The sequence below is a fragment of the Berghia stephanieae genome, chromosome 2 (genome assembly GCF_034508935.2).
Source record: "Berghia stephanieae isolate SIO BIC M18660-M18661 chromosome 2, UCSD_Bste_1.3, whole genome shotgun sequence".
Taxonomy (NCBI): Eukaryota; Metazoa; Mollusca; class Gastropoda; order Nudibranchia; family Aeolidiidae; genus Berghia; species Berghia stephanieae.
In genome coordinates, this window is record NC_088361.1 from 52,297,826 (window position 1) to 52,310,590 (window position 12,765).

The 12,765-nt window shown below is 36.5% G+C and overlaps 1 protein-coding gene across 1 annotated transcript; it reads right to left on the bottom strand.

The window, feature by feature from the left end:
* Positions 1-436: 436 nt before the first annotated feature.
* On the bottom strand, positions 437-11,453 carry LOC144963678 (defense protein l(2)34Fc-like). Its single transcript, XM_078897636.1, has 3 exons — positions 10,818-11,453; positions 1,767-2,004; positions 437-1,262 (listed from the first exon to the last, which is right to left on the bottom strand). The coding sequence occupies exons 1-3, from the start codon at positions 11,065-11,067 to the stop codon at positions 1,052-1,054; spliced, it is 699 nt and encodes a 232-aa protein (XP_078753762.1). The 5' UTR covers positions 11,068-11,453; the 3' UTR covers positions 437-1,051.
* Between the last annotated feature and the right edge of the window lie 1,312 nt (positions 11,454-12,765).

Sequence of the window (12,765 nt, forward strand, 5' to 3'; positions counted from 1 at the left end):
TGAGACTCTTAAAAGTTCAAGAAATAGCAAATTGGGTCAGTTTGACGTAAGAGTTTTCATGTTAAAATGAAATGTGTAAAAAGATGTGTTTATTTTATTCAGAGTATGATAGAACTCATTCCATGTCTTTCCAATGGTCCAGTTTGTTATCCATCAAGCTAAATCTCACCTCTAAGATGTACCATTTGTTTGTACTATATAGTATATTCTGCATTGATCTAATGCTTTTGCATTACAACAAGACAATAACACACTGGGGTATCTCATTTCGATACAAGTACATTAGTTTTCGTAGGTCCCTTTTCTTGGAAGTGCAAGTAATTCCTGGCCTTTGTGACCTACCACGTTAATCTAGCACCACCAGAATTACAACAACAAAAATTCTCGTAGGTAGTGTAAGAAACCAACCCATGCGCTTCCCTCAATTTAAATATTTGAATTTCTCAAATAAATATATTTGGACTTAAAATTAAACTTCCAGCAACAAGTTCACCCCTACTTCTTAATACCGATTTGAGGTGTTTGGTCACAAGTCTTGTTATTTTCTACACTTTCTCTCTTGTCGTATTGCAGCCTGCTCATATTATTTCACCATTACGTCTATAACAAAATCAACAATGAACGCATTGCATAGTGTATAAAAACATGTTATCGTCAATCATGAAAAGGGTATTATTCTTTAATTACATAATTATACCCCGGTCTCTCCACAATTCCCTCTCTTCCCACACTCACACTTATATCTTTATCACACACATACACACACTCTTTCTCTCTCTCTCTCTCTCTCTCTCTCTCTCTCTCTCTCTCTCTCTCTCTCTCTCTCTCTCTCTCTCTTTCTTTCTTTCCATCTCTCTCTCCCTTCCTCATCTCATCTTTCACTCTCTGTTATATATAAAAAATATGCTCGCACACCATCTCCTCTTTCAATCTCTAAATTTGTGATAAGCGCACATTTTTACCATGTAGCCTGCTTGAAAACACTCATTCCACCACTTCTAATAAACATTTAAAACAATTTTACCTATTTCGACAGGAAATGATTAAATGTTTATGAAATCACTTTTACAAATGTTATAACAAGGAGAACTGTCCATGATAACCAATCAACTGAGCAACGGGGACTGTTATTATTTTTATTATTATTATTATTCCGTATATTTCTTGGAGCGTTCGATGCCGACAGGTCCAATTTGCCAGATCCTTGTAGTTGCTCTGAACGAACTGCCCAAAAGTTGTCTTTGCTTACAGCAATGGAGCCTCTGAAATAGAACAGTTGGATGAAACATTAAACAAGAAATCATTTCATCGAAGCTACATGAAGTCCGAATATCACACTCCTCCCCCTTCCCATCTTCTACCTCATTCGGCCTATATTATAGGCCAATAGCGAAACGGTTTTCCAATGTGTTCCCGTTCTTTAAATCACAAATGTTATTATACCTTTAACATTTACATTTTAATCAGAGGGCAGTAAGTCAAAAAAAAAAAAATAAAATAAAGAAAAAGAAAAAAAAAAGTTCAGGGCATTACCCCGGTAGCTCATACTTAATGACATGAGAAATAGTAGATGCTCCAGTGGGAATGAAGTTATGAGATCCTGTGCCCATTGTCTCTAAATATAAGGCCATAAGTGCCGTCTCTCTCTCTCTCTCTCTCTCTCTCTCTCTCTCTCTCTCTCTCTCTCTCTCTCTCTCTCTCTCTCTCTCTCTCTCTTCCCACATACATTTATACTTTTTGGTACAAAGCACCTAGTAGATACTCACGTAATTGATATTTTACCCACATTTTTTGTGGGCGGATGCCAGATGACCTCCATTGCCGGCCTGATGAAGGCTGCTGTGTGCGTCAGAGTGTCGTCATCACCATAACACGTCATTGTTTTGGAAGCACCTGGCAAATCCAGTTGTGAGAAGTGCCCAACAGGTTGACCAAATTCGGATCTTGCTTGTAACATGAATGCCATGAAATTATTGGCTCCTGGACCAATGGTTGTCACGGTAACTGAAATGGTTATAGAAAAGTTTGTCAACCCCAATCATAATTTTAAAAAAAAAAGAACTCACACGGATCACTCATAATATTCTATCATGTATAATGCAGATTGCGAGACACGCGAACACATACGGGCGCGTGCGCGCACAGGCTATTTGAAACTATGTTTTTCGTTTGATACAGTACCAATTGCCTGTTTAGTGTCCTTTTTGCATTAACATTATTATAATATCCGTCCCTGCTTATAATCTGTTACTCATTCACACCTGAGTGGAGTTGAGTCATTTGTGCCTTACACAAGGAAACACTTTTCCAAGATCTCTGTCATCAATCCTGCCAATGACCACGCTTAAAATGCTTAGTTTTTGTGTCAAGGGAGACACGTACTGCTGAACTACCGAGCCCCATTTCAATCCCCCCCCCCCCCCCTTCCACGCACACACATACCCCTGGTTTCCCTATATTGATTTATTCCACAACTTCTACTAGTGAGACTTCAGAAAAATGAGTTGAGCATGAGCAGGCACTTATGTTGATGATAACAAGAAATGAAGCGAGTAGAAATTTGTCGGAAGGCAAAAGAGAATAAAAACTTTGCAGCGATGAAGATTCGAACCCGCGACCAGAATCGTCATCGCCGCGATTTTTTAATTTACTATTGTCTTCAGGCACTTTTCTACTGCTTCATTTCTAGTAAGACTTCGTGGACTAGTTGTTTGACACCCGTCTGTCGACTAGTGGGTCGAGTCCCGCAGTGGATGACCCAAAATTGTTTTTATCAAAGGCTATTCAGTTTTCCTCATCACACTCCGGTGTAAATGAATGTACCTGGCGAGCAATAGCGTTGTCCCTGTCCAAAAGATATGGACGTCGCTTACCGGCTGCACGCCTCGCTCCATCTGCCTTACTGATTTGATTTTATATTATAATTTATCTTTGAGTGATATTACATGATAATCGATCGCTTTATCATTACAGGCTGTAGCATCTCAAACAATGCTTTTTGCAGATGACTGTCTTCTCTTCAGACACATCAAATCACCATCAGACCAAGTACAACTGCAAGTAGACTTACAAAATCTCGAACAATGGGCAGACACGTGGGGCAAGCGTTTCAATGAAACAAAATTTTATAAGATAGAAATATCCCGCAGCAAAACACCACTTAGATCCAACTGCACACTGAACAATCACACAAAGGAGCAAGTGACGGAAAATCCATTTTTATTAGGCATCATTATACAAGAAAACCTAAAATGGCAAGCACACATGTATCAACAAAATAATAAATAAAGCGCTAGGGTTCATCAAAAGGATCATCAGACATTGCCACATAAACCTAAAAGAAACTGCCTACACAACACTCGTAAGATCCATCTTAGACTATTCCTGTATAGTTTGGGACCCACGCCTACAATCGGATTTTCACGATCGGAGGATCAAAACTCCGGTCTACATACGAGCTTTGCGCACCATGTTTTACTTAATTTTGGACGGATCAGACCTCTGATGTACGCTTCAGAGTTTTGGTCCGCCGATCATGGAAATCGAGACTTCAGAGTATTGATCCGCCGACCATCGATATTTAAATTCAATTTCCATTGTATCACCTGGACAAAACACAGTTTTGAGGCAGCAAGTCATATAATTAAATTCAAGTGGATGAACTTACATTATGTGTGACCCACTTTGTTCAAACCGATATCATGTTGGTGAAATTTAGTGAAAAGCAATTTTAAAATCAAAACGATCAAAATTACAAAATCAACATTAAAAAAGTTTAAGAGCGTTTATATCTACTTGAATTAAAAATTTAATTCTTTAAATCTTAAATGCAATTTTCAACGTTAGTTTCATCTCAAACTATACCGGAAATACCAGATTGTGATTTTTTTTGGTTATAAATTGACATAAGCATGTCCTGATATTAGTATGAAAGAAAAGCAGGGTGTATAGCAGACTAAGGAGTTGTAAGGTGAGTAGATCGATAGATGGGTAGAAAGGGAGATAGATAGACAAATAAATAAATAGACAGATAGATAGGTATAGAGATAGATAGATAGATAGATATGGATGTAGATAGATAGATAGATAGATATAGAGATAAATGGATAGAGAGGGAGATAGATAGACAGATAAATAAATAGACAGACAGATAGATAGGTATAGAGATAGATATATAAATATAGGGATAGATAGATAGATGAATATATAGATATATAGATAGATAAATATAGAGATAGATAGATAGATTGATAAAGAAATAGATGGAGGGAAGGAGGGATGGATGTACAGTGGACTACAGAGACCATTTCATCAAATCCTCACTGCATTTTGATTATTTGTTTTTGTTTATTTTCTCACAATTAAATGATTTTGGTCTCTTTTGCTGAGCTTTCATTGCTTTGATCCGATGTTTTTCTATTTTCTTAGCATGTATTTTAACAATTCCAGGTTTTAGACAGCCAGCCCCCTTATAATTGATATCACTCTCGATTCGCGACTTCACCGATTACCGTTTAAAATCAAACAAGATGGCAGCTTCAGCCAGTCGAATGAACAATAAAAATGTTCTTGTCCTTTCCTCTTTCCACCAATGTTCTTTCCTTCTTCTGTCTTCAATCATTTTAATCATGATAGGGACCTACATTAGACCAACATGTACGGTGCAGTTTTCGAAAAAAGCTGAGTGACTACAATAAATTAGTACAGTTTTATTCTTTATAAACTGATAGAGGGGGCAGGTGTTATAATTCAAAACCGTAAGTTTCATAACGCATTATCAAATTAAAGGAAAGCCAACAGATGTAGATTATGTAATTCTTTGAGGGACAACAACACCAAAAGGGCAATGACCTGTATCCAGACGACTTTGCTATTTTGTCTGTCGGTTTATTAACAGATAGCTTGGGTATAATATTACATACATTTGCTGACCCCATAGAATTAAACGAATGAGAATACGTACGAAGCCTGAAAAGTGTCCACCAATGAAAGCATTCAGCGCCATTTTTTTTGTTGGCTGAGAATGTAGTAATTACCATTCATTCGGTATCTATGTCAACATAACGACACAAGAAAAACAACAAACAATATCAAAATCCACAATAAAATGTTTCAGAACTGTTGCGTATATTTATGGCACAACGATGCTGTCAAAAATGAAGTTAGAGAATGTGTGTAATCATGTATTATAATAACCTGTAATGTGTTTTCCAACCACCACATCATCTACTACTACATCCACCACCACAATATCATCACTAACACTACTACTACAACCACCAGCCCCACATCATTATCACTACCACTACTACTACACCACCACCAGCACATCATCATCACTACCACTACTACAATCACCACAACCACATCGTCATCACTACCACTACTACTGCAACCACCACCAGCATATCATCATCATTACCACTACTACCACAACCACCACCACCACTACTACTACAACCACCACCACATCACTACCTCAACTACTACAACCACCACCACAATAGCATCACTACCACTACTACTACAACCACCACAACCACATCGTCATCACGACCACTACTACTACAACCACCACCATATCATTACCATTACCACTACTACTACAACCACCACTACCACCATATCATTACCATTACCACTACTACTACAACCACCACAACCACATCGTCATCACTACCACTACTACTGCAACCACCACTACCACCAGATCATCACCATTACAACTACTACTACAACCACCACAACCACATCATCATCACTACCACTACTACTACAACCACCACCACATCATCATCACTATCACTACTACTACAACTACAACCACCACCACATTATCATCACTACCACTACTACTACTGCAACCACCACCACCATATCATCATCATTGAAATATTTTTTTTTAAATTGAGCTTTATATAGTGCAATATCTACTCAATGTGCTCAAAGCGCTTTACAAGGGGTCCCTGGTCAACATTTAACATGTAGGACGGGACATGACGCCTGTTAGGCGATATTACAATTTTTCGGACAAAGACAACTCTGTTAACGGCCAGGTTTTCATTTTACACCTGAGTACGGTGAGAGAATGTAAGTAAAGAGCCTTTTCCAAGGACTCAACTATGCGCCGAGCGCGAGGCTCGAACCCAGGACCTTCCGATCCGGAAGCGAGTGTCATACTACTAGACCACATAGCCGCATCATTACCACTACTACTACAAACACCACCACCACATCATCATCACGACCACTACTACTACTACAACCACCACCACCACCATATCATTACCATTACCACTACTACTACAACCACCACCACATCATCATCACTACCACTACTACTACAACTACAATCATCACCACCACCACATCATCATCACTATTACTACTACAACTACAACCACCACCAACACCACATCACCTCACTATCACTCAGTACTACAATCACTGCCATTAGGTTTTGGAGCTTTACTTCATTTGAAATAAGGAAACTTCGGAATTGTATTTGGCATTGTGTTTATACATCATAATATAATTCTAATCAGTTATCTATTTAGAACTAGATACTATACAATATGTATGCCAAATACCACCCCAATTCCCCTTTCTTGTGTGCGGGAATTCCTCTTTCGGCATTGAAATTGAGTGTGAGAGAGTCATCACTACACACATAAACAACAGAAACAATTTAAAAACAAGACTATGACACGCAACCACTCACACACGAGGCTATACTATTTATCCTTTTCTCTATATAGAATAGGACAAGACAAACAATAGCTCGACTCTCGCTACACTTCGCATTGATGTTTGTCGTCTCACGAGTTCAACTCTCGGTCGACTTGTCAATATTCCTTTTTGCCTCGGACGTAATCATTAATAGAATGTTGTGTGGTTTTGACCGTGAAGAAAACCTTAAGAAGTCACATTTATATCACTTTAGAGAGATCGTTTTGAATAATTTTGAGTTAAACGAGCGAGCAGCAACTTGTTTTCATGAACGGCCGATCAGCGCTTGTTTACTATAGTAACGCGATTCCCAGCCAACATCAAAATGGCGGATATTTTTCTCATCGAGGCCGCTGGTTGGTTAGCCAATAAGAGCTCCGTACGGTTTCCATTGGGTAAATTCCTTGGCTGACCCAGAGATAACCTGATGGTATCGGTAATCACGTAGAATAATAAAAATATTAGTGAAAGGTGCCAGACAAGGAAAGAAAGAGAAAAAACCAACAACAACAACAAAAAAATTCCAATAATCAGTCTACCTCGACTGGGGATCAAACCTCAGACTTTCTAATTACCTTCTGATGTTCGATCCCCAGTCGAGGAATATTCAGTAATATGTTTTTTTCTGGTATTTTTCCTTGTTGCTTTGTCTGACACTTTTCATCCACCTATTCAGATCTTTATCTTACATCGGTGCCCGCTCCTAGTTTCTCAAAAATTAGTCTGTCTGAAATTAAATATTATAGACTGTAAACGTATCAACTGAAATGAATACAAACGCTTAGAAATTATAGGAAAAATAAAACAAGAAATGTTTTGGACTCAAATCCCTCATCAGCAAATCTAGACAGACGAGAAAATATATCTATTTGACTCTTGTAAAAATGGGGGAGAAAGTTCAAACTGTTTTTAAAAATTTTGTTGTCAAGTTATTTCATGTCTTGTAGCGTGAGGCTTGCACCTCGATTCTATCAACTGGCTTACACTCACAAAATACATTTTTCTTTTGTCCAAAAATGTTCTCACCAATAATATAGGATTGTTTTGTTAGGTTATAAACACAAGTTATAATTTAAGATTTTTACGATTTTGACGAGTAAAAAATCATAAATTAAAATGAGTGTTTATAACCTAATAAACGTGATGTTATGTTATTATAAACATATTTAAAACAAGGAAGTCTTTATAATTAAGAGGACTGAAGATATAGCGATTGAATTGAATTGAAACTGTACCTAAACTAAGATTGTTTCTGCTACCCTCTGCATGCATTTTGGCTTGACAAATTAAGCGTGGTCAAGAGGCAAGGTTTTCTCCCCCTTCCCACCCTCTCTCTCTCTCTCTCTCTCTCTCTCTCTCTCTCTCTCTCTCTCTCTCTTTCTGCTTCTCTCTCTCTCTCTGGTTGCGTCATCACTTTTCGTGCTGATGATCATTAAGATGTCTCATAATGGTGTATGTATGGAGTTTGTTAGTACATGCTTACGTCACAAAGGAAATGCTAGACAAAAAATAGGGATGTGACAATTTTTCTTCACATGTTAGACAATTGCAAAATATTTTAAGACTAAGACCAAAAAAAAAAAAAAAAACAAATTAATGAAGCCTTTTTTTCAGAAGGGGTCGAATATTATTTCGGTTCTTTTCACTATCTCTTTGTGACCCTGTGTCCCTTTGTAGGTCTGATAACCCAATTGTTTTGGGCTCATTTTTGTAATGGAGGGACTATAAAACAAACGCTAAATATTGTCCAATATCAAACCCATAATTGCATACGGTTATCAGACTTGAAAATCTGTGCACGCAGCTTTGTGGCAATGATGCATGATGAGAAAAAGGTGAGTGTAAAATCAAGCACCGCATATTATTACTTAAGGGATGAGAAATGGCAAAGAAAGTGCTCGACTAACTGTGTCACAAAACCAGGAAACTCGTGAGAAAGTTTTCTAATATTATGTATTTATATAAAATGGTGAAAGCAAATTTAGATTTTAGAAAAAGTCTGTCATACACAACAGACTGGGGTGTGGGAAAAACAAAACTGACAAACCAAGAACGATGAGATCAAAAACCGAAGACAAAACAGCCGCGTATGAAAATTTGAGTTTATAACGGAACTTCCAATTGTCGCTCCAGGTGTTATGTCCAATTATGACCTCAGCACAGAATTGGAACAACGGAACTCCAACAGAGGCGACAGGCTTCTTCCTCTTTCATTTAATGACTGCTTTGATCGTTTGCAAAGCAACCTCCTCCAGCCACGTATTGCTGTCCGCGAATGAAAATCCTGCCTGGCGGGTCAATGAGATACCCTGTTAGATTACATTTTGTCGCGTAAATTGGGTGCTCCCTACGTGTACACATTTGCAGGTCTGATAACCGAACAGAATTATGTGCTCGTTTAACTTTGTAGTAATGGAATATATTTTGTTTTGAGTTGAGAGGATTTCCATTCCAAAAATGAGCCCTTATCAAAGGGTTATCAGACCTCCAAATAATTCCTGAACAGGTGATCCCCATGAGAGGCCGGCCAATCGAGGTAGGCACTGAGCGATTAGAAGCTAGCTATCCGTTGCATTGTCTCACCCATGCATTATAGAATTCCTTATCGCTTGCGTTTGACATTTTTATTGACGCCGTTGTGCATTTAATTACAAAAACCACACCACGGTAACTGGTAAGATTAATTAAGAATGTAAGTGTAGGTACAGTCATTTTTCATAATGATCTTTCCTGTATTTGTTCCAATATAAAACCTATTATTATTATTATTGCCCTTTTTATCACAAACAAAAAAATTGTATTGTACATGTGATAGCGGGGAATGGCCAAAACAAACAAACAAAAACAAACAAACAAACAAAAAAACTAACAATAAAAAAACACCCCAAAACCGCCCCCCCCCCCAAAAAAAAAAAAACCCCAAACCCCCCCCCCCAAAAAAAAACAACAAAAAAAAAAAAAACAAAAAAAAAAAACATAACAACAACAACAAACAAAACAATAGCCTGTCAATTGTGGTCCATTCTTATATTATAGGTCTGTTTTAAACTAATTCAAAGTATAAAAGAAATTAATCGAGTGAATTCCATAAGTTGTAATTTAGTCATCTTCACTGGAATGACTAGACTTTAATCATAGCAATCTCTAGCAAAGCCCCAAATGTATTTAAGAAATAGAGAATAAAAAAGTAAATTAGGTAAACAGCAGTAACTTAGACCTAGTAATCCGTATAAGACGGATATTGATCTGCAGGTGACAATTTTAACATATTTTACAGATTGAAAGAGCGGACTTGTTGTACTCTTATATTTTGTTGACTATTCTGATGGTGAAATGCATGTTTAATCTTCACCACGACAATGCTGTTTACTGTTTAGGTTTGCAACTTTGAAATTATAGATTCTTTTTATAGATATAGTATTATCAATTCAATAATAAGATTCGATCTTAAACATTTTGTTCACTCCTACATAACATAATGTGATAGTGATATTGCGAAAATGCGATATTTTATTTCCTCATAATATATGATTATCATTAGAGATAAATCGTGGTGATAACAATTATGATAATGTTGATGAAGAGGATGATGATGATGATTATGATGATGATGATGATGATGGTGATGATGATGATGATGATGATGATGATGATGATGATGATGACGATAATAATAATAATAATAATAATAATAATAATAATAATAATAATAATAATAATAATAATAATAATAATAATAATAATAATAATAATAATAATAACGATGACGATGATGGTGACGACGACGACGATGGTGATGAGGATGATAACTTCCATTTAATTTGTTCAATGCGATTTACACGAGTCCCAAGACAACGGCAACACGTAGAACGAGTTTTAACGCCAGAAAGACATTGTATTACATTGTTTGTTTTGAATAAGAATAGGCAATTACCGGCCACGAACTCCTTTTACACACGAAAGCGTTGAAAGAGTCTTTTCAGCAATCCACAATGGGATTTGAACCAGGGACCTAGAGGTCAGAAGCGTATGTCATATTCAACGACCACAACGACTATTTACTATCATTTTTAACACTATATACTCACGTTTCAAGGGTTCCGAGCTGTAATTTGTGTCATTGAGTAACAACAAATAAGGTGACGCTGATTCCATCAGCTGACCGTTCATGTGGACAGGCATAAGATGACTGCACGCTGTTAGAGGAGCTCCAGATGGAAAGGCGTGCGTACCCGGAGAAAACCACAATAAAATGGTTAATATTATTCCCACAATTGCTAGAGAAATATGACAGCATACATTTGACTTGCGACAGGAAAAGAAGCGGAATATTTCCATTGTGATTGAAATATTTACTGTGATAATTTTTCGAAAGTAAGCTTTATGAAATTGTTAAATTTTGTGAGTTAGGATAATATGTGTAGTACTACAAAACTCCTTGAGCAGAAAAAAACAGAAGTTCAAGTAATGTATGAGTTACATTCGAATGTCTATACAGTCCAATTAAGATATATAATTTTCAAACGTCTCAACAAAATTATAACATCAGTGCATGGTTCACAGTCCTCGATATTTGTTCACCAGAAAATTTTACACAGGGACATTAATTATCAATTACGAATCGCTAAATACAGTGAGTTTAAAAGTAGACGTGATTTTATTGAATGAAATGACCCGAGGCAAGTAGTCAGTGTCTTACGTCGTCGTGTTGGAGGATTGGACACATGATTCTGAGGTGAACGAGACGGTATAGGTAATGATGACCACACATGCAAAGAGGATGTAATGTGTCTTGTAATACCAATGCACATGAAATCAAAGGGGACGTACGTACATGATCCTATCCCTCGTCATACTAACCTGCGTCCTCATAGTATCTACTTTTTATTGGTGTTTGCGTCTGTCACATGTCATCGTTCTTTGTTTTTATAAGCTGGAATATTATATCCAAAGAAATATATTCATACACAAACTGAAGCAAACTACCATATGTACAAACACACGCACATAATATATACTGTAACACATACGAACCAAATTATGCAAAATGTAAATAAAAATAAAGAAGCAACATTGACGATACAAGTGGCTTGAGAAGGCCGATTTCAATGTTGTCCCGTTGTTTGAAGTAAGTCCTCTCTTTGTCTTTTGTTTTATTAATACATTTGAATTTTTGGTCAAAGAAACGTACCACTGCAGATGTTGATCTCCATGTCAGAATGTTAGCTGGATGATGCTTTTGTTTTTTGTTGCTTTTATTTTACACTCAGTTCAGAGAGACAAAAAGTACTGTGTTGTTTTAGTTTATTGACTCAAGCAACACATGATTAATTTGCGGTGTTAATCATTGCAAAAGTTTGGCACAATCTTATGAATAACACATGCAATAGTTGTCTCCGTGATTACAAAAGGCAATACATAAATAGATAAATAACTAGATAAATAAATAAGGCAAATAAATGGAAGGCTATGGTCGAAAAGACATGACTATTTTATGAATATAAACATCTGTTTTAAGTAATGGTTTACATGCTCACAACCACAAAGGAAAATATAATTTAATTGAAACATGAGGGATTTTTAAAATTAAGGTACCAAGTCTCTTTGGTGTTTTCACGAAACGGTATTAAACATTACGATACCCAAATAAAAAAAAAGAAAGAAACAATCTTTATTTACAGCTATAAATTTCTTGTTCAGGTGAATCGGAAATGAAAGAAATTCGAGGGGAAATACATTGTGTAATGAAAAAGTAAATGACATTTCTAACACAAATCCGAATTCTTCTTTACTCACCAAATGTATGAATAAATAAAATATATTATATGTTAATAACTTGATGGAAATAAATATAAACGGAAATTGAACATATTTTAAGGATTCACTGTGCTCAATACATTTTACAATACTGTATGCAATCCCCTATTATGCTATACTACGGAACCAAATTTACATGTACACAATTAGTACCTACATGTCGCCTATCAGATGCCTTCTTGTATCAACTCTCCTAAAAATCATTCATTGTCATTGTAC